The following is a 22,681-nucleotide window of genomic DNA, read 5'->3' as shown; positions in this document are numbered from 1 at the left end:
AAAAAAATCTTTGTTTTGAGTGTGTGTTTAATGTATTGAGAAATATGTTCTGTTCATGTTGTTTTGACCTATTCTGGTTTAATTAAACATAATAATAAAATACATATTTTAGAATAAAAGAATTAAATGTTTCTACTATCCTTTGATTTTTTAGTATAGATACCTACACACTGATTATCACTCATATTGAAGTTTAATGGAGAAAATACATCTGGAGATAATTACTAACTAAATTTATTTAGCTAATAAATTACATCAATATTTCAGCTTAGTTACCAAGGTATGGATACAAAGAAAACAACTAAGCATGTGCATATGGGCACACAAGCAGGAAGGCAAACAGACCAAGTATAAAAGGTAGGATCCCACAGTCCTAACTGGTGCCCTAGAGACCGCCAATGGGTGCAGTGATGGAAACTTAATGGTCTCAAAATAATAGTCTCCCATATTTTAGGTAAAGTGAGGCAACCAAATTTTCAGATTTGGTGAATTTCGTGGGAAAACATTAGATGATGAACAGCACAAAACTGACTGATAGTCAGTTTTGTGCTGTATACAATATTTTTAGTTCTGTATACAATATTTTTAGTTTTCAGATTTTTAATTCTTAATTTTTCAAAATCTATAATCCATTCCACTAATCACGATCTTTTTTTTAGTGATTTTATTCATGTTTCATTTCTATTGAATATACATATTTAAATTCACATAATTGTGAACCTTTCTCTTCTCGTATGTTATGGCTCATCAAGTTCCGCTCCAAATATCTTGCCATCCCTACCTTTTAAAATTACACAACCAGGAATGTCTTTTTACTACCTTTTTAATATAAATTAAAATTTTATATTAGATCTAACTTAGCCTTTGGTTGGAGGACGAGATAGTTCCATCATCCAATAAGAAATTGGGTGAAGGAGCTATCGAGCTTGAACTTCAAGAAATTTCCTGAAACTTCAACACATGCAATAAGCAGGGTGGTGGTCTAATGTTGCATAATGAAATTCATCTCCCATCTAAGGACACAAACATTCATATTCTATTAACTGAAATCCTGTATGACCCTTTCAAAAGTTTGTAAGTCTCAATCACATCACTCCCTCTTTCTCCTGTTTGCTAGTTTGTATCCACAGAAAGATTTGAACCCACAATCTAACAGCTGGAGAGCATAAATGAGATCTAAACAAGGCTCAGCAAATTACAAGAATTTCTTCTTAACATTTCACAAAAACAGAGGCAGTGAAGGAGACATAAGGCTCCAGGCAAGGATCCTGGTGAGTGGCCAAGGCTGCAAGAGGACTACTTAATGCTTCCTGAAGGCTTGGGAGTTATCTAGTTGATAGAAAAGAGGGGGATATGATAAAAACATAAGTTATTAAAGCGGTTTTAAAATAATTGGCATAAAAGAAATATGCCAATGCATAATCCAGATTATTATTAAGAAAGACCTCCAGGGAGTCCACATACGACACGCATGAGCTATCATATTTATTCTTGAATTCATTCACACTGCCTGCATATACAACATCCAATGGCAATCCATTCCAATCATACACCACCCTATGAGAGAAAAATCTAGTTCTCACCCCATTCTTAGCAACATTCATTCTCAGCTTCCAAGGATGCCCTCTTGTCCTTTCCCTACCCTCCATAAAATGAAAAATTCCATCAACTGAAATCCTGTATGAACCTTTCAGAAATTTGTAAGTCTCAATCATATCACTGCTCTTTCTCCTGTTGACTAATGTCTGCAGTCTACAAATTCTCAATCTGTCTTCATAAAGAGTATTCCATAATCCTGATATTATTTCTAACACTCTCTTTTGCACTCTCTCCACCATATCAGAATAACAACAAAAACCAGACCTGTGCACAACAGTGCAAGTGAGGTCTTATCAAGGACTTGTAAAGAGGCAAAATGACATCCTTATCTTTATATGTGGCAATTTGTTTCAGCACTGCAATTATCTTTTGAGATGTATTTGCAATCTTTGCTACATGGACCCTGAACTTCAACTTGCTATCTACTAACACTCCAAGATCCCGAGCCTAATCAGTTTCTTCTAGCATAATTCCACCAACATATAATACGATATTGGATATCTAATCACACCAATATATAATACGATATTGGATATCTAATCACACCAAATTGCATGAGTTTGCATTTACTGACATTTTCCCATGTACAATTCCTGCTTATTCAAATCATTCTGCAAGTACTGCATATCAGCTGCATTCTTTATTTATACATAGGTTTCTGTGGTTAAGCAGTTCTGCAGGTAGTTTTTGGTATTCAGTATGCATGATGTAAGTCTTATGATGAATGAAACTTGTCAGGTTTTTTAACTTTTATTTTAATAAACTCTATATTAATATGTGGTCTCAATATTGAAAACTACCTAAAGCATTCTTTATTATCCTACATATCTTTGCATCATCAGCAAACAGCTGTATGTTGCCTGTCAAATCCTTCCCAATATCATTAATGTACAGATTGAATAACAGTGGATCAAGGACTGATCCTTGTGGTACACCACTAGTTACCTTAAATCTTGCAGACTCACATCCCCCTAACCACTTTTTGATATCTGTGTAAGCCATCCATCCTCTTATCCAATTTATTAGTCATCAAATTTATGCAACAGTCTTCCATGATGCATTCTGTCAAAAGCATTAGCAAAAGGTACTAAAACATGACCTTCCCTTAGTAAATCCATGCTGTTCATTGCAAAGGAGAGATTCACTGCCAACCCAAATCTGAATGCAATAGCTCTAATACCTCCTCTTCATACATCTGATATAAATTAAAGATACCAAGAAATTATATACTTGGTTTAATCCTTTATCCAAGTATAAGGAAGTTAAGACTTCACATCACTTGCTTTAGTATCCCATAATGCAAAACACATCCTTGCGAACATGTATAATGCTTTGCATTATGGGAAGGGTCACTACCCAGACTGGTTTCGACCTTTATTGACGTCTCTTCAGTGGGAGCCAGATCCAGAGGTGATACTAAGATTAAAATAATGCAGAAGTCATATTTTCATATACAAATTGCCAAAAGGTGTGACACCTTCTGGTAATTATTAGTTGAACAATGAGTATCTTCTGCATCTGTTACCCTCACACCATCTCCATTCAGAAGAGTTATTCTTTTGTATTCATTTTTTCTTTTACTTGCAGCATATTGATAAAATTCTTGTGGGCTATCTTTAGCTTGCAGAGCCAGTTTCTTTTCATACTCACACTTAGCTTTTTTTGTACAACAGTTGTGACTATTCTAGCATGCTGCTTATAATTTTCATTACTGACATCATACTTATGCACAAGGTATTCCTTTCTCATCATGAATTTCTTATGAATCTCTTGCTTAATAAGATTATACATCCATTTGACTCCTATTCTATTTATTTCTTGAACTCTCGGGACACATTCTGATATTGCATCATTTAAGTAGTTTTTAAATGCTTCTCATGCAATGTCGATATTCCTCCCATTCAGCAACCTATACCATGCCGCTGAACTCAATATACTCCTCAGTTGGTCATAATTTCCTGCTTTGTAGTTCAGCATGTAACCTTTTTTGAATGGAACATTCATAAACTTAGTCACTTTCCAAGTGAGTACTGCATGATCACTGTCACCATGCGGAGGAAGAATAGGTACGTGTTTAACTGAAACACCCTCTGACTCTATAATCAAATCTAACACTCTTTGACCTGAGTTCCTTCTGTTACATGCTGCTTGAGGAAGTTGTCTCATAACAGCTCAATAAATTCAGTGTCATTCTTCTCATGAGATTTTATTGCTACTCAATCAATATTTGGATAATTAAAGTCTCCCATTATGATTACTCTTTTCGCACCTATCGTCTCTATTTGGTGATGCATTTCTTCATCACTAGCAACCGATCCACCATGTCTGTAACAACATCCGACTATGTAATTGATCTTGTTAGATTCCACCTCACACATGGCTTCAAATTCACTGCCATGAAATACTGTTGCTACTACTACTACTACAATAGATCTCAACACTAACCAGATTCAAGTCATCTGATATCAATAGCAGCATGCCCCCCCCCCTCCTATCTATCCTTCTTAAAATTACTGTATCCTTTACACTCAATACCAGTTAGTATGTCTGATTCTCATAGCCACTTCTGATTAACGCCTATAATCTGAGGTCCCAACATATTGACCAAGGCAACAAACTCTACCCCTTGGTTTCTGATACTAAATGCGAAATAGACTTTTCGCATTTACTACACATTGGCAGAAATGAGAAATTCCAGTTAATTAGTATGTTACGTAGCACACATTCTGCACAAAGTTTCAAGCCTGATGAACAGCATTCTATTTCTGTATGGTGAGAAATGATGTTCTACCATTTCAGGGTGATTTGCTGACATGTTCTACAGAGTCTGATTTTCACTGTGAGTTATTGAAACAAGTCAAGAAGATTATATGATACAAAACTCAAACTAAAATCATCAAAATATGATTTCATTCTACAGCATGTTATAAAATTAGATGGATCAAATGTCAGTGCTCTGGTTTCTTTTAGTGTCCTAAAAATAATGATAAGTCAAAAAACTTATTGGTACAAACAACAATTCATTCTAAGCTGTTCATCATACCTGAATCTTCTGACTACTCTAACAACGATGTATAAAACTCTCTCCTGGGGAACTAAAGAACAATGAACATTTCAATTCTTGGGAAGGGCACTTAAAAATCTACCAGTTCTAATTCATCAAGACTGAATGAACATATTTTTCATTAGTACACATGCATTTTAAGACTGCATTACTACAGCTATGAAACATAGGGAGGATGAATCAAAAGCAGTAGCTTTCATGAGTAGGAATGAACTACTCAACCAAATGCTAACAATTATACAACCTTTAAGAAAGCCAAGGTACTTCAGAATAATGCATAAGAATACGCACCCACAGTAAGGAAGTTTAAAAGTACAAATAAGAAATATATATTGCAGTTAATGAAGCCACCTTCAGTGTAAATTAATGAATGGAAAATTAAAAAACAATGAGTATATAGAGAATGATATCTTTCGATGTGTAGTTGTCAAAGCACCAGGTTAAAAACTGTTGCACTATTAGGATCTTATATACATATATATATATTTTTATCATGCACACCAGTATCCAAAAGCAAAGGATGAAGTACATTTTTACTTGCATATGAAAAATTTTTCATGACTACTGCAAAATGTGCACATAAATTATATCACACAAAACGTGTCATAAATTTCATACAAATTAAATTGAAATATATTTTTGGCAAAAGTTACTGATTTCCTAAGGATATAGTTAAAATTATACAGAGAGAGAGACATTTCAGTATGGAATATGTTCACCCCAAAATGCCATGCAGCTCTCACAATGTTGTACCATGCTTAGCACCAAGTGATTTAGGAGTTCTTGAGGCAAACTGGCTCACTCCTCCTTCAGAGCAAAAATAAGGCCTTGTTTTCTGGAAGGAAATTTCAAGCAGCAATGTATCTCCCTACTGCATCACAAACATATTCTACAGGACTGAGATCTGAGGAGCATGCTGGCTACTCGATTTGATTAATATCCTCAGTCTCCAGAAGTATCTCCACTATTCATGTACAATGTAGTGTAGCATTTTCATCCATAAAAACGAATTCTTCACCTACATCACCAGAAAACAATCAAACATGACAATGAAGAACTTTGTTGCAATATCGTTCACCAGTCATAGTCCCTTTTTCCAGCACTTGTAGCTCAGTGCATCCATAAAGCATAGGGTCTCCCTACACCATAACCCCAGCAATATCATATCTATCCCTTTCAAGAACATTTGTGCGATGGTAAGTATAGTATGCCCACGCTTTAGAGATTTTTGCTTGGAGACTTGCCAAGAATAGTCGATTCATGCTGAAGAAAGAAATGAAGGACGTACGAATTGGCCGCCAACATGCGAAATCACGTGCTTTATTGGTAAAATTTTCCAACTGTTATACAAGCAACATAGTTAACTACAATGATCATAAAAGAGAAGTTAATTTTCTGATGTGTAATAATAAACAACTCATCCCACAATATGGATTGATTACCCTATTATCTGAATGGATTCTCCTTCTGTTGACATGTGCAGAAGTGTCGAAGGGTCTCGAATCTGTGGGCGTACCATACCGGTTTCATGTCAGATCGAGTGTCCTCTAGAATCGGAGGGTGGGCTAATGTACTCTTTACAGATGAGTCATTTCAGCCTTTCCTCCGATTTCAATTTTTATGGAAACAACACCTCTGAAAACGTGCTCTATGATGGGCTCCAGATAGAGGGATGCAGGCTACAGGCATATAGGCCTACTTGTCACAGACATATTTCCATGATATCTGCATACCTGTGTTTGAATGGAGCCAACCTGCAAGCTGACCTGCCATGGTACATTGATTACGTTCTGCTGTTATAGCCAAAAAACATGTCTTCATGCTCCAAGGTAGAGTGAGAGACCCTCTCGGCAAATGTCTGGAACACGTTCAGTTGGTTTGAAATGCTGTCAGGTGAGATTCCAAATTCTCTGGCAATATCAATAATTCTGCAGCCTTCAAGCTATCCAATAATTCTTCCCTATGTGAAATCATCCAGGCCACATGCATTTGGGCATATAGGCTTATTTGTCACAGACATATTGCCACAGTTTGTTGAGATATTCACGTAACTCTGCTTGAATGGAGCCGACTTGCAAGCTGACCTGCCAAGGTGCTGCAATTAAGTTTTACTGTTATAACCAAAAATTTGTCCTCATGCTCTGTGAGAGCGAGGGTGATTTCTTAGCAAACATCTAGAACACAATTCATTAGTTTGAAATGCTGCTCAGAAACTAGATACAACATTGTGAGATTCCAAACTCTCTGGTAATATCAGTCATGCTACAGCTTTCAAGCTTTTCAATAATTCTTCCCCACATGAAATCATTATGATTATACAAGGAAGCTCTTATCGTGATGGAATAAAGTTCGTAACTTTATTCCATCACAATAAGAGCTTCCTTCAAACACAATTCGTTTAGTGCAGCCTTTTTGCCATTTATCCTGTTGAGTGCTACCATGTAACCCCCCCCCCCTTTGCACACAATTCAAAAATTTTAATGTGTACCTGCTTTGTACTTGAAATCATCAGTTACAAATTACCACAAGCTGTTCGTCTGAATTTGTGGTTGTAATCTTCAGAAATAGTGTTCGTCCTTAGGTTTGGGACACTAGTGTGTGTATGTATGTTTTTGAAATACACACACACTCTCCTGAGGAATGGCCAGAAGTAGCTAAGCTACTGATAGGGCCTCCCTTGCTGTTCGAGAAGTAGGGGCCAGTCTAAGAGAGAGAGATAACCTGGTCCTCCAGGTTGGGGGTTTTGTGTAAGGACAGTTCCCATACCAAGTACAAAAAAATTTCTGTAACTCAGATGCTGGAACTGAAAAATTCATTGAACCAAACAACAGAAAATAACCAAGAAAGAAGAAAGGTAAATGATTAGGAATCTCAGACATTTCAAAAGTAGCCATGTGAAATGTGCGAAGCATAACGACAAAGGAATTAGAATTGGTAATACAACTAAAAACATTAATATAGTCATGATAGCATAAACAAAAAAATATAGATAGTTTTACTATGCTATATAGTGGAGTGGATCAACAAATCAGAGCTTCTAGTGGTGTGGTCATTTTAATCGATAATAAATGGAAAAATAGAATGCGAAAGTACAATTCTGTAAATGATAGAATTATAACAGTTAAATTAAAAACAAATAGAAGCTACTTAAACATCATAGGAGTATATACCCCTGAAGAAGGTAGGAAATAGGATTCTGAACAATTGTAAGAGGAACTACAAAAACAGTTAAATGTAATAAGTCAGGCCTTGGTAGCGTAGCGTCGCGTCTGGGGCATGCGCTTGCTAAGAGAAACAACCTGGGATCGAATCCCCTCAATTATTTCTATTTTGAGTTTTTGTCCATGTGGTTAGCCTAATGGCTGTGCGCTTCGCAACCATATGCCTGGAAAAGGAGTGTCCTAAGTTTGATTCCAGTCGGTGACGTGAGGAGCTGAAGGATCTTCCTCAGCCATAGCCAAGTTAGCTAGTCTTGGGTGTGGACAGTAGGGTTTTTCCCTCAGTTTATCCTAGGGTTTTTCATCTCACAAAGCAGGCAAACAGGCCTTGAGAACTCAACACTATGGGCATAGGATACACATGGGAGTGGGGGATGACCACCTTATCCTGTGAACGGTTTGAGGTCTGATGATTATTAAACTCTTGACACAGCAAGGTAAAAGAGGAGAAAAGGAAGATGAGATAAATGTAATAAAAATGACTATATATTAATAGCAGGAGATCTTAATGTTAGAGCTGAAAATAATTCAATCCCAAATGTCTTAGGAAAATATGGAGAAATCTGCATGAATAACAATGGTCAAGGACTATTAGACTTCTGTACTTTCAATAACTTTAAAATAACCACTACTTTTTTTTTTCAAAAAAAAAAAGAATATAAACAAGATCTATAATTTAAAGAAAGGAGACAGAGATGATCACGAAAATTACAGAGGAATAAGTTTATTAAATACTGGTTACAAAATTTATAGTAAGATGCTGAATAAAAGGCTTAGAAATATTACAAACAATCTACTCTCAGAAGAGCAAAATGATTTTAGCACATAAATATTGTCTATATATGATCTTCTATGTCTGAAATCATTTTGTTTTTCTGAGAAGAAGAATATATATATATATATATATATATATATATATATATATATAATCAACTACTGTCAATCCACTGCTGGATGAAGGCCTTTCCAAGATTACTCCGAAACTGTTTATCAATGGCTTTCCTTCCCCATGTCACTCCTACAAACATATCATCAATCAACTGTGATTTGGGTTGTCCATTGTTGATCGTCTTTGAACAATATGCCCATCTCATTGCTTCACTCTTTCTACAATGCCAGACTTTGATTTCTTATTCATGTATTCATTTTGTGATCCAGTCTTATGATACCAAGCATACTTCTTTCTATACTAAACTGTGTTGTTCTTAATTTTGAATTTCCTTTGCATTTGGTGTGTTCATGTTTTCACAGCCATATATCAATATAGGAAGACTATATTGGTTAAAAAACTTTTAATTTTCAGGCATAATGGTTACTGAGTTTTGAATATTAAATGTAAATTTCTAAATGCTTTCTACCCAAGTGTCATGAGTCGGTTAATTTCGTCCATGATATTTTGTTCCATCGATATCCATTGTCTTAAGTATACATAATGATTATTTGTTCAATTTCATCATTACTGATATTTATTATGTCTGGCTAAACATAGCTATTGAACATAACTTGGGTCTTCTTTAGGCCAGCTGTTTTGCTGGCAATTTGGAGTTCATGGATAAAAGTCTGTAATTCATGTGCAGCTGAAGTGGAGATAACTATGTCATCTGCAAAGAGTAAATGGCTCAAATATCTTCCATTTATCTTCAGACCTTTTTCTCCCCAGTCAAGAAGTTTGAATATTTCTTCCAACCATGCTGTGAATAGTTGTGGAAATATTGTGTTACCTTGTCTTATACCTCTGTATTTCCAGAGTCGAGATGTTTCCACTGAAATGAATTGCTGCTGTTGCATTGGCGTATGCTGATTTGATGGTCCCAATGTATGGCTCCTCCACTTACTGGTTTCATGATGCTTTAAATATTGCACAAGTTTTTACTGTATCCAAGGTTTTCTCATAAACATATATTTGTATATATATATTTTCATATATTACAGTTTCACACGCGCGCGCGCGTAAATATATATACATATATTTCATATATACAGTTTTTTAGTGACAATTTCCAATACTTTTGGCATAGAAAGTCCATCACTGAAACTGGGATCTGAACAAAGAAGAAGAAACTACAGCATTTTGTTCAAAAATACATTCAAAATTGTAGGTGTTTCGATGTAGAAGCTTTGCATTATCCCAAAAGATCTTTAGGAGAATGTAAATAGAACCTGATTTAGTTGATGGGTTTGTACATGACTGCAAGATGAAATTTCCTTAGGATAGTAACGTGGTCAGAGATATCTTGAATATAAGGAATAGATATCCTATGAGTCGTCTCCTTCTTTGTAGAACTGGGAAGATAATGATGATTCTGTCTATAATTCTTGGGTTTTAACCATTCAGAAAAAAAGTTTTCTTGAAAGTGGAGACTTCTTGTTGGAAAGATGCTGCTTGAAGAGCAGATTATGTGAGTTCTTAATAGCAATGATTTGATAATGCTGTATTTCAGTGAAGGATGGTGAGTTGATGTTCGATGGATATAGTAGCCAGAGAAAATGTATTCGTGGAGAAAGAAGTGGTGTGAGAGAACCATTTACTTCTCATTTTATAAGGACATCAAGAAAGGGTTAACGTTTTGCTTGATTTTATTTCTAAAGTTTATTTGATCCTAGGTTATAAGTTAATTTTTTTTGAAGATTTCCAGTTCTTAATGTGGTTCTTCCAGGTGGTGAAAATATCATCCATATAACATCCAGAGAAAAGGTTTGGGATTTAGGTCTGGAGATATTTTCCTCCTCAATGTTCTAGATAAAATTTGGCTACAGTTGAGAATGGTGGCAAATCCATTGCAATTCCTTATCTTTGTCTATAGAGTTTACAATTCCAACTAAAATATCCAGAATTCATTCATGTCAAAAGCTTATTTAAATTAAATTATATAGATGATATTTTCACCAACTAGAAGTTTCCTATATCAAATTTACCTTAGAAATAGAATCAAGCAATACTAGAATCTTTCTTAATGTCCTTATAAAATGAGAAGTAAACAGTTCTCTTGCCACTTCTGTCTACAACAAACTTACTTTCTCTGGATACTATAAACCATTCTTCAAAGAAATACAATAATCATCACATCATTGCTATTAACAGCCTACATAATCTCTTCTTCAGCAGCATCTTTTCAACAGGAAATCTCCACAGAGCAGGTTGCTAGTATCCTAGCAACTTGTTCTTCTCTTATCTTCTCCAAAAGATAAAGTACAGCTACTGCTACCTAGTGTCTATCAAATTCCCTGTAACTGCAATGTGTCCTATTTGGGCAAACTGGCCACCTTGTCACAGAATGCATTTCTTAACACCACTCCAATAATAAATTAAATAAACATCATAAGTCTGGCATTACAGAACATGGAATTAATAACAACAGCCACAAGCTCCTTTGGGATAACACTAAGCTTCTACATAGAAGGGCCTACAAATTAGAACATTTTTTACAGAAAAAATTTAAATCAATAATGAACTTTAATTTTAAATCAATCAGATCAATGGTTGACTTTATGCCATATGTAAGAGATGTTGTCATTAAAATCTATATTTCTTTATTCAAAAAACAATATACAAGATCCTAATAGAACATAATTTTTAGCCTGGTACTCTCATGACTACATAAAGAAAAGATACCATTCCTCATGCTTTTATATAGTTGTTTTTGAATTTTCATTATTCATTTGCTAACAAAGATGATAGTTTATGAGTCAAATAAAATATTTGTGTCTAATTTGGACTTTAATTATTACACTTCTGTACTGTAAACATGTGTTCTTTTATCTGATTCTAATGGATTTTACACAGGTATCACTCCAAAGAACTGAGGTACTGATGCACGGTCAATAAATCATAAACAATAAGTTTATGATCTACTCCAACTGGAGTAGATCATAAACTTATTGTTTCTTAGTGACATCAAGAACAAAATCTGACAATTAGATGTTGGTCTTTAAAACTCACCTTCTTGGGAAAATGAATATAATACAGACTAATTCTCTAAATATTATAATGCATAGGACGAACAAGTAGAATGATGCCTGTAAAGAAACTTGTGAAAGGATCAACATTATGCAAATACCATATAATTATAATGAATGGAAGGCACAGAAACTGGTGAAAACTAAAAAAAGAGATAAACCCTAAGAAAGAATCTGTATGAATTTAAAAGCCATTAAATTTTCCGAGGATTAATTCTTCCACCATTAATTCAGAATAATTGTTTTAATGAAAATGAAATTTTGTGTGTAAGGAATAAATTTGTATCAGGTAGTCAAAATCATTGTTCCTTTTGCAATAATCTTATGATTTTGAACCAGTATCAGTTCTCTAATCTTGTTGAACATGTAGGGTAATTTGATTAGATCTTGTTATAACTCTGAATTCTTTTTGGAAGAAAGTAAGGAATTCTTTAAGTAGAGAATTCTTTTAGAAGAAAAACATCCTTGTAGACAATACAGATTCCTCTCAAAAAGAACCTTTCTGCAAACATTTTGGGTTCATTACCATAAACGGAAAACATATATATCTTTATTATACAGGGTTATTCAAAATAAAGGAGCAAATTGTACTTGTTTATGAATTATTTATTTTGACAATATAAATGCTGTGAGTTATACGTCACTTGATAGGAAAACTGTAGATAATATTCAGGGACTATGTATGCACCTCTTGTAATAAAACACACATCAAAATGACAGTCCATTTCTTGCCAGACATTTTGTAACTGGTCAAAATTTATTGAATTCACTGTTACTACAATTTGATGCCAAAGATCTTGCAATGGGTAGGTAGAAGTGGCACATAAATGGTATCTTTAATGAATCCCCAAAGATAAAAATTGCAAGGGTCAGGTCTGGGAGGCCACTTGCTCAGCACAAGATCATCCAACAGTTAAGAAAAATTGCATTGAGATAATTACAGACATTATGATGAAAGTGAGGTGACACCCCATCTTGCATGAAGATGAAGTGAGCAGAGTCATCTTCGAGTGATTTGTAACATATAGAGGTATGACATCCCAGTTACCATTGCCTCAACAAAGAAAAAAGGCCAATATATTTTCCTGCAAGAAATGGCACAAAACACATTCACATTTGGGTTGAGTTTCTTTCATGTTCAATGTTTACATGTGGATGTTCTTTCCCCTATATTTGCATTTTTTATGATGAATCAACTTTTTGCTTAAGTTGATTCATCATAAAAAATTATTTGTGCTGTGAAAGCATCGTCTTTCACGTCATCCAACATTTCTATGCAAAAGTCCAACCTTTTTTCTTTGTTCCTACAGTGTAGTACCTGCATTAACTGCAACTTGTAGTCTTTCATATGCAATCATTTCCTTAAAACATGCCATGCCATTTTTTGAGGAATTCCTAATTCCTTGCTTTCATGGCTTGTGGGATTTTCTTGGGCTGCATACCAATGTTTGCCAAATTCTTTCAACATTAACTTCAAGAAGTACATAGATGACCCATACTTTTTCTTTACAGATGCATCCCTCTTCTTGAAATTTTTTGTATCATGAGTAAATCTGCTTATCATTAGAAGGTTCTTTCTTAAACTGAGTGCAGAATTTATGTTGAACCATAATTATGGAATTACACTTTGCAAATCCAACTTTACTGCTTCACTGATAGGTGTGTGACTGACTGTATCAGTATTAAATTTTGCAAGATGGGAAAAAGTATTCCAGTCAGTCTGATCTATTTTCCATATGGGCATCCATCTAGAACATGGTTCATGTGGAGATGTGCAAATACAAGGAAAATAATTTCTGTAGATGTCTTTGACATCCCATGTGAGCAGTGGAAAAATAGCAGTACAAATTGTAAGATCAGTTGCAGAATATGAGTGAGCTGGAATATAGAAGGAAAAAAAAGTATTGAGTATTCAAAACAAAGAGGTCATTATTGTCAAGGATTTATTCATTGATACGATCTTTTTCATTTGTGTTGGCACAGAGTGTTTTGTCCATTAAATTCACCCATAAGAAGTATGGATTTAGGAAGTTGCAAGATAAGGTTATCAAGATCCATTTCATTTAACTCAACACCCACTGGTAAATAAATTGAACATACTGTAAAAAGAAATCCCATGGATAAGTGAATCGCTAATGCTTCCAATGCAGTATTATGCTGGACATGATGGAAAGAACGATGCCCATCCAAGCTACTTGAGATGTTCAAGTTCATCCATGAGCTGGACTATCTCCAGTTCTGTCTTTGCGTACAACAGTGAAATTTCTTAAGGTGGGAAACTCATTGGATCTGAAATGTTTCCTGCAAACAGAAACAGAAAGATTTTTGTTTCTGAAATAAAATCTTGATATCATTGATATTCCAGCAAAACACACAACAGTTCATTGTAAAAAGCATTCTATTGTTTAGGCTTCATAGACTTGCCTATTTCCAAGAGTTTGAGGACTTATCCTTGTCAGGTTTATATTTCTCATTAGACTTTGGGAAGTATGGATGACCAGTAACCATCTTTTCCTCTGGAAAAATATCCAATATATCACTGGATGTGTCAAGATTGCTGGGTAAGTTCAAGTTACTTTCAGCAGATACTGAAGTATCCATTTTTTTTTTTTTTTTAATTTTTATTTATGTGAGAGTGTCTGGTGGGTTATTTCTAAGTCCTTGCAATAATTTTTTGACAAGCAAGTTCTCATTGAATGGAAGCATTTTTGGAACTGTTTCAGTGAGACAATAAATCATATGATTGATGTACTCAACAGAGAAGCACTCGCAATCATAAATTTAGGTATGGTGAAATCATCAGATGGTGGAATAGACAAACATGTTTGAGATGCTGTTGACATTTTCTTCGCTGCAACCTTCTCAGCATAAGAGGATCTCAGAACAAGTGTGGTAATGGCTAACTTCCTTTTTTTGCATCCTGATATATTTTGTTCTGTTTTAATTTTTGCATTTTTTTCATCTTTCCGTTTCACAGGAGTAAGCTGGATGATCTCCCTGACAGTCGACACATTTAGCTTTCTTTGCAGCAGATTTATTAACATGCTCTTTACTATCTTTACTACCACATCAGGTGCAGGTGGTAAAGCCATGACAGGCAGTTTGTGCATGTCCACATTTCTGACATTTAAAGCATCTTAGTAGATAAGGGATGAACAGTCTAACAGGAGAGTTGATATACTCTGCTTTTAAAGATGTTGGAGGCTTAATTGTATCAAAAGTAAAGATGATATTCCTGTTCAGAACCAGGTGACCACCCCTATGTATCAGGATATGCTTCACAACTATCACTCCCTGATCTTTAAGCTCTGAACATATCTCTTCATCAGGAAGATCAAAGAGATGCAATTTCTTAAAGTGACTTAAAAGATTGAAATATATGACAATACTGGAGGCCTGTTAGATAACAGACTAATTTGGAGTTTTTATAATGCCATTTGTCCCTCTGATAGTTTTACAGCAGGAGCTCCTTGCCATCAAAACCTTAATTACAACATATGATGTACAGCACATTTTTCATGAAGTAAGAGATGTCCTCTTTTATTATATTTAGCATTTTAAAGCAGTTTTTCAGCAATAAAAACTGATGATAAAATGCAAAGAAAACTTTTATATCATACAAATGAAAGCTCCAGTGATGTGCATTACTTACGTGTTCACCTCATGAATATTCTTAGTATTTTTCATTCCTTTTCTCTTAGCAAGCTCTTCCTCAATGTATTTCATCCTATAAAAGAAATATTACTCTAAATATAAAGAAAACAATTAACTAATAATATACAGAATAACATTCACAGAGGAAACTTTCACTACCGAATCATTTTGCATAATAAGTCCAGAAAATGAGAAAAAAATATCCATCAGTAAAAATTTTTAAACATAGTTACAAACCTGTGAATCCAATCAAATTTACATTTGAAAGCAAAAGCGTTTCATGTTATGAAACGCTTTTGCTTTCAAATTTTTAGAAGTGGCTTTAGCCCATTATTTTTTTTCATGTGAATCTCATCCACAAAAAGCTATCTGCCGACAGTACATTAATATTAGTCCCTTTGGTTGGCTAATCTGAAAATCCTGCTCTAGAGACCAAACATCAAACTTTTTCAAGCAAATTAAGACCTCAATTTAAGCAGGGTATGTGTCTCACATCAGGCAACAAAATTTCTCTCTCAACTATCAAGACATTTAAAAAACATTGTATGTTCATGATAGTATCTGAACCCAGCCAGTTGATTGGAGAACAGATATGAAAGCCACTCAGCTAGCGAGAACTGCTATTACTGAATAAATTACCCTAAAGAACAGTGAATAATATCAAGACATTTGGATTTAACATTATTAAAATCCTTGATTTTTAACTCTTTGATGTTCTAATTACATTAAGCAAAGTTTAGCATTTTGATTTTGAATGATTTATTTTATAACCTTTTTTTTATTTGCTAAAAATCTGCTAAAAATCATTGAGTTGCATATTTAGCTACTAATAAATACATATAAATATATAAATACTTATATAAATATCTATATATATATGAAATTTCAAATATCTCTCTCCATATACACATATATACATTTTTTTCACTTATGTGGCAGCCTTATTGGCAGAGTGATTAGCATACCTGCTCTACAACCAACAAATCGCAGGTTCGAATCCTGCTGCACGCATGGATTTTTGTGATTGTCTTACCTTGTGTTATATAAATCAACATCATCTTCACTTATATAAATTTGCAACTGGTTCTTAAGTGAATAAAATTTTCCCAGACATGCACATTAGTAATCAATTCTATGAAATATTTTAGGCTTAACTTGTTATCATATGACATCTCCATGCAGTGTGAGACTTCATCATGGGCAGCCACTCTACCTATATATACACTACACAATACACTATTAGCACTTGATCATCTTATAATGATTCCTCTCCTCATGAGAATCTAAGTCTTTTTCAATAAAGGGTGCATGTCCTGTCATTTTTCTAATTGTGTTATGGGAGCAGAATTTTTTCATCACCAAGTGTTAGTTATGAATGAAATAAGAAACAATGGATCACTTATTTATATCTTTCTGAAAAGAAGTAAAAGAAATCTTTTATGTTTAAAGCCTGTTTTGTGAAATTTGGTATAATACCTTACGAATGTTTATATTCTTGTTTTGCAATGCATACTTACATTATTTAAAGGTGGACAGGAATTTGAAAAGTGCACATGACATTTCCACTACGATTAACAAGACTTGTGTATACAGTGTGTATACAGTGCACAAAAAAAAAAAAAAACTCACACATACAGGTGGATACATTTACCAACAGTCAAGCCATTAACTTAGCAAACAACCATTAAATCTCTAGTAAACAGTAAAAGTATCTCTCATAATAAACCAATAAACCAGCAATTGTCATTACACTCAACCAATATATATGGCTCTTTCTTTGGCAACGTCTATAACCTGCAGAACTGATAATACACTAAAGTCTTACATACACATTCTCTTCTCGTCTCCTCTGTCCATAAACAACAACTATAGCAGATTGATTTCTATTTTCAAAGTAACATCTATCCTAAGCATATCAGAAAATACAAAAAGGAATATAACCTTCACACTAAACTCAAACCAAAGTTGGAAATGTTTGTCTGCTCTCCAAAGACTTCATCCATTAACACACCCAGGAATGTATATGTGGCAGGCAGGGCCTCCTTATCCATTAGGCTAAACGGGCCATAGCCCAGGGGCACCATTGATTCAAGGGCACTTAAGAACAGAGTATCAACATCATCATGAACCATGGACTCATTGCCTGCTGGTGTCCGATGCCTCCTTCACTATCCTCTTCCACCTTTCTTTGTCCAGTGCACAGTGTCACAGTTTCTGTACATCCATTCCACACCAGTCCTTTATGTCGTCTATCCATTCTCTGTATGGTCCACCCCTTCTGTTTACACCATCCATAATACCAAATATGAATGTCTTTATCTTCCGGTCCTCATTCATTCTGCAGATGTGTCCAAATAATTGCAACTTCCGTTTTATAATCTTCTGCATTAGATTCTCCTTTGGTTGTATCTTCCGATAGAGCTCTTCATTTGTGATTTTCTGTACCCATCCTATTCTTAGAATCTTCCTGTAACAAGTTCTTTCAAATGCCAAAATTCTTTTTCTTGATTCCTTATTTATTACCCATGTTTCAGATCATACAGTACACTGCTAAAGATGCATGTTTCCAGTACTTTTAGTTTGTTTGCAGGCTGATCACTTTACTTTTCCAGATGTTATCCATGGCCTTCAGATTTGTTCTTCCCTTTGCAATCCTGATCTTTATTTCTTTTTTGCAGTCCAAATCATATGTCATTTTACTTCCCAAATATGTGAACTGTTCTACATTTTCTATATCAATTCCATCCACTTGTATCTTTTGTTTCATGTTCTTCTCACCACCATTGTCTTTGTTTTTTCCAAGTTCATAACAAGTCCAAATCTCTTTCCTTCCTCATTTAACAATTTCAATGTTTTTTTGTAGTTCTCTTTCTTCTTCTTCCATAATAACAATGTCATTTGCAAATCTCAGATTGTTAATTCTCATCCCATGTACCAATATTCCTTTTGCACCTTCCTTCATTTAATCCATTGTTCTTTCTAAATGTACAATAAAATGCTTGGTGATATTGGGTCTCCCTGTCTACTTGTTCTAAACCATTTCCCCAAATCATCACCTATTCTAACTCTGCTGCAACTGTACTCTTGTAAAAATCTCATAATATAGCTATTAATTTTCTATCAATTCCATGTTGAATTTTAATTCAACAATATTACAATTATTGAATTAAATAAAAATGCAATGTCGATATATTTTAAAATAAATTTTTTTGCTATGAAAGTTACTTATTTAATTATATGTATTATTTAATTATTGCTCAATCCAATGTGATTAAGGTGCCAAATTTTTTTAGCTCAGGGTGCTCAAACTTGTTAAGATGGCCCTGGTGACAGGTGTATAATATGAAAGTTCTAAAAATTAGGCATATAAGGGAGTTGTAGATATTCTTGAGATAGCTCAGGATACATCATAATTTCCAGTGCCTAACTTAGCTAAATGTTTTAAGTCAAAAACACTGATGGAACTGAACCAACAAAGGCAGGGAATGAGAGATGGTATCCACATCCCTACACATATCTTTGTTTACTTTTCCCAGTTTTATTCCTTTTTACTATTTCTTCAAGCATACAAACAAATGATGTTTTCAGAGTTACATTGTAACTCTGAAAACATATAACGAAGAATCCAACCCAATATTTCTTCTTTTCAATGGTACTGCCATTAAGCTCAAGTTCGAGTATCTAAAAAAAATCAGATTGAGATGTCTTTTACCATTTTATTATCAAAGTGTGTGTGTGTGTGTGTGTAAGTTTAATATAAAAAGAAAACTATATAAAACTGTTACAAACTCATATATATTTCCATACTTTTTTTTATGTTGGTCCCAGTCACAAAAGGCTTATTTGTAAATTGACAGTACATTCATACCACAGATGGGCTAAGGATTTTTTTTTTCATTTTTTTTCATTTATATATTTTTTGTACTTTCTATTTATTATTTTTTACAAAGTCCAGAAGCCCTGCTCTAGAGACCAAAAACATGGAACTTTTTCAAGTTACTTCAAACGTCCAATAAGTGGGGAAGTGGATTCACACCTGGTGATGAAATTCATCTCCCACCTAAAGACTGAGGTCAAACTTCTGACAATAACTATAAATAATCTGGAGTGACAAAGAGATAGAGATAAACTGTACTTGTTTCATCTAGCTTGATGAAACAAGTACAGTGTTTAGGAAGGAGACAAATATTATTCTTCACTGTAAAATATAGATTTAACAAATTTAATAAACATCACAATCTTGATATACATTTTGAACATCTCAAATTAATAATGAATCATCTTCTTCTTTGAGTGCCATCTCCTATTGGAGATTGGTGACCACTTTGGAAAATTTTGAGTGATCCTCAGCCACTGTGGACAGTCCCTCAGAGCTCATGCCAATCCACTGTCTGAGGTCTGCCAGCCAAGATTTTTCTTTGTCTTCCTTGTCTTCTTCTTCCATTTATCTTCCCTTTTAAAATCAATTGAATTATTTTATATTTTTCATTACAAAGTAGGTGACCAAGATATGCAGTTCTCTTTCTTTTTATGGTATCTAAAAGTTCATTTGATTTTCTTATTTGTTCCAGTACTTCCTGATTGAACATTTTTTCTGTCCACGGGATTTTTAACATTTATCTGTATAACTACATCTCAAAGGCTTCAAGTTTTTTTTATTGATGTTGTCTTTAAGGTCCAAGTTTCTGCACCATACAGCAGTACAGACCATGCATAGCATTTAACCATGTGTACTCTAAGCTCTAAATTTAAATTGTGGTTGCACAGTGTTGATCTCATCAGGAGAAAATATTTCCTTACCATTTCAATTCTAACTTTTATTTCCATTTTTTGGATTACATTCTTCATTTAACCACCATCCGAGATATTTAAACTTTGTCACTCTTTCTATTTGTTTCCCATTTAAAGAAAGTGCTGAATTAAGAACTGGTTTCTTGCTTATGACCATGAAGTTAGTTTTGGTGATATTTATTTTTAATCCCATCTTTTCACTACTTCCAGAAGATTTTGAAGATTCTGAATATTGTCAGCCAGAAGAGCTGTGTCATCAGCATACTGGATGTTACTGATGATTAATCCCTTCCTCTCTTCCTTTTAAGATTTTTTGAAATATGGCTTCTGAGTATATGTTAAAAAGAAGAGATGACAGCACACATCCTTGCCTTACTCCTCGTTTGATGTTAATGGAGTCTGTAATAATGTCATCAATTTGAACAGATACCTTTTGGTTCCAATACAAGTTTTCAATGATCCTGATGTCTTTACCATCTAATCCAATTTTTTTTAATAGTGCAATCATTTTAGTATGTTGGACTTTGTCAAATTCTTTCTTGAAGTCGATGAAGCAAATAATGAATCTAATGATAAAATTTGTGGAGAATTTTAACTCAAATATCAGAGAGAAGGAAGTGGGACTTAATATGAAAGCCTGGATGACTGACCGGATAGCATACCATATTTGGTACATTTGTACCAATAATTGTACAACAGAAAGAAATGTCAAAGCTAATCATGATGGCTGAATTTTTCAAGATAAAAGAGTTTCTAGTTTTAAGCTGGACTGAACTGTTTTATGAAGGTGTGGTCTGTAAGGAAGGAGAATGATTCTGGAAAATGAATTTTTCCAGAATCATTTAAAATTTTTTCCAGAATGAATTAATTCTGGAAAATTTGAAGTGGGATTGTCAAAAAATGCCCTATAGGGAAGGAAGATATTGGGAGAAAAGATGTCTTGGATATGTGAATTTTGGGAATCCCAAATATTCAAAGAGGTTTTACATAGCAAGGATTCAGTTTATTAGTGATCTCTTTGAACAACCAAGAAGTAACTTTTTGTAACACATGCTATACAGTTTTTCCTATGTCAGTGGAATCATCTATGATATGGTAGGTAGAATGATAATTTAGAAATAATTCCTATCATGTCTTCCATACTAATTTGTCCAAAATTTGGTAGCCTGTGGGTGTAAGACTAATTTCAGCTTAACAGCCAGAGCTATCTCTAGTCCCAGAGACAGTTGGGACTAGAGATAGTCCTAGAGATATTATTATTATAATGATAATAATAAAAATTTATTATTATTATTATTATTTCAGCTATATTATGCTATATACTTGGTTGTAGTGCCTTATGTTTGTGCTTTTGTGCTCTAAAATTCATGTTTAAATCCAACACTTGATCAGCAGACTTTAAATTCATATGGTACTGAAAGTCAATGATGTTTATTTAATAAAAAAAAAAAAAAAAATCCTCATTCTACTTTAAATCCTAAAGCTTTAGTCTTGCTAAGAAGTGTGATAAGGCCATTTAAGATTAAGAATCATGTATATGGCAAATAGTGTTCATCAATGTCTCTATTTATCCTTTTCTATTTATAGTAAACATCAAAATAATTGCAAGAATAATATAATCACATCTAGAATTATATTTGAAAGGGCCAAATTGCAGGAAATTTACATCATGTCAAATTGTAGATATGCTTTCTCATTCTTTGCTAAAGCTATTTTGGCCATAATTTTTATTCACTCTGCTTCCACATCTTCTGCACTCCGAGAGAGTAAAAGAGAAACATCTAAATGCAACAGATAAAAAGCAAGAACACTAGAAATCTTCTGACCTCTTTCTCTTCTTCTGAGATGGTCGATGGTAAATGTTCTCCTACCATTTCAAATGTTCCATTTGACTTGCCAGCAGTAAAAGATCAGAAGAATTTTGTTCAACCTGGATGCCAAAAAGTTTCCTAGTCTGTTTCTCCATTTTGACAGCTGACTTCTGTTCAAAACAGGTTTCCAGCTTATTACTTTAATCGCCTGTACACAGTACGATACAACTGGTGTCCTCCTGTAGCTTGAAAATTAGCCTATATCCAAACTACTATGGATGACAAATCTTTATATCAAATTACAACACTATTGCTCTCATTCTAATTATTTCAAAATAACAGAGAAATCTATTAACAGGCAACCTCTAAGATACATGGAAACTTTTCAAATAATAAATAATTGCCAGTATAGATTCTGACACTGTTGATCAACAGTGAAACTTCTTACTAACAATTTATCTAAATAGCTCTCTACTCCCATTGCAGGAGATGTTCATTTCAGCTAAATACGAGGAAGCAAAAGTTTATTTTAGCTTGAATTAAATGCAAATCATCTTCATCATCACCAAATTCCTGACATGTATCCT

The 22,681-nt window shown here is 34.1% G+C and overlaps 1 protein-coding gene across 1 annotated transcript in view; it reads right to left on the bottom strand.

The window, feature by feature from the left end:
* The window catches only part of LOC150092400 (splicing factor C9orf78), a 97,200-nt gene that overhangs the window by 23,276 nt on the left and 51,243 nt on the right, over positions 1 to 22,681 (bottom strand). The window contains exon 6 of the mRNA XM_090414858.1: positions 15,491 to 15,565. Coding sequence (XP_090270984.1) covers positions 15,491 to 15,565 — 75 coding nt within the window. The remainder of the gene's footprint in view (positions 1 to 15,490; positions 15,566 to 22,681) is intronic.

The sequence above is a fragment of the Typopeltis vanoorti genome, chromosome 26 (assembly GCF_054136105.1).
Source record: "Typopeltis vanoorti isolate ZY-2024b chromosome 26, IOZ_Tvanoo_1.0, whole genome shotgun sequence".
NCBI classification, from domain to species: domain Eukaryota; kingdom Metazoa; phylum Arthropoda; class Arachnida; order Uropygi; family Thelyphonidae; genus Typopeltis; species Typopeltis vanoorti.
This window is presented reverse-complemented; position numbering and strand designations above follow the sequence as displayed.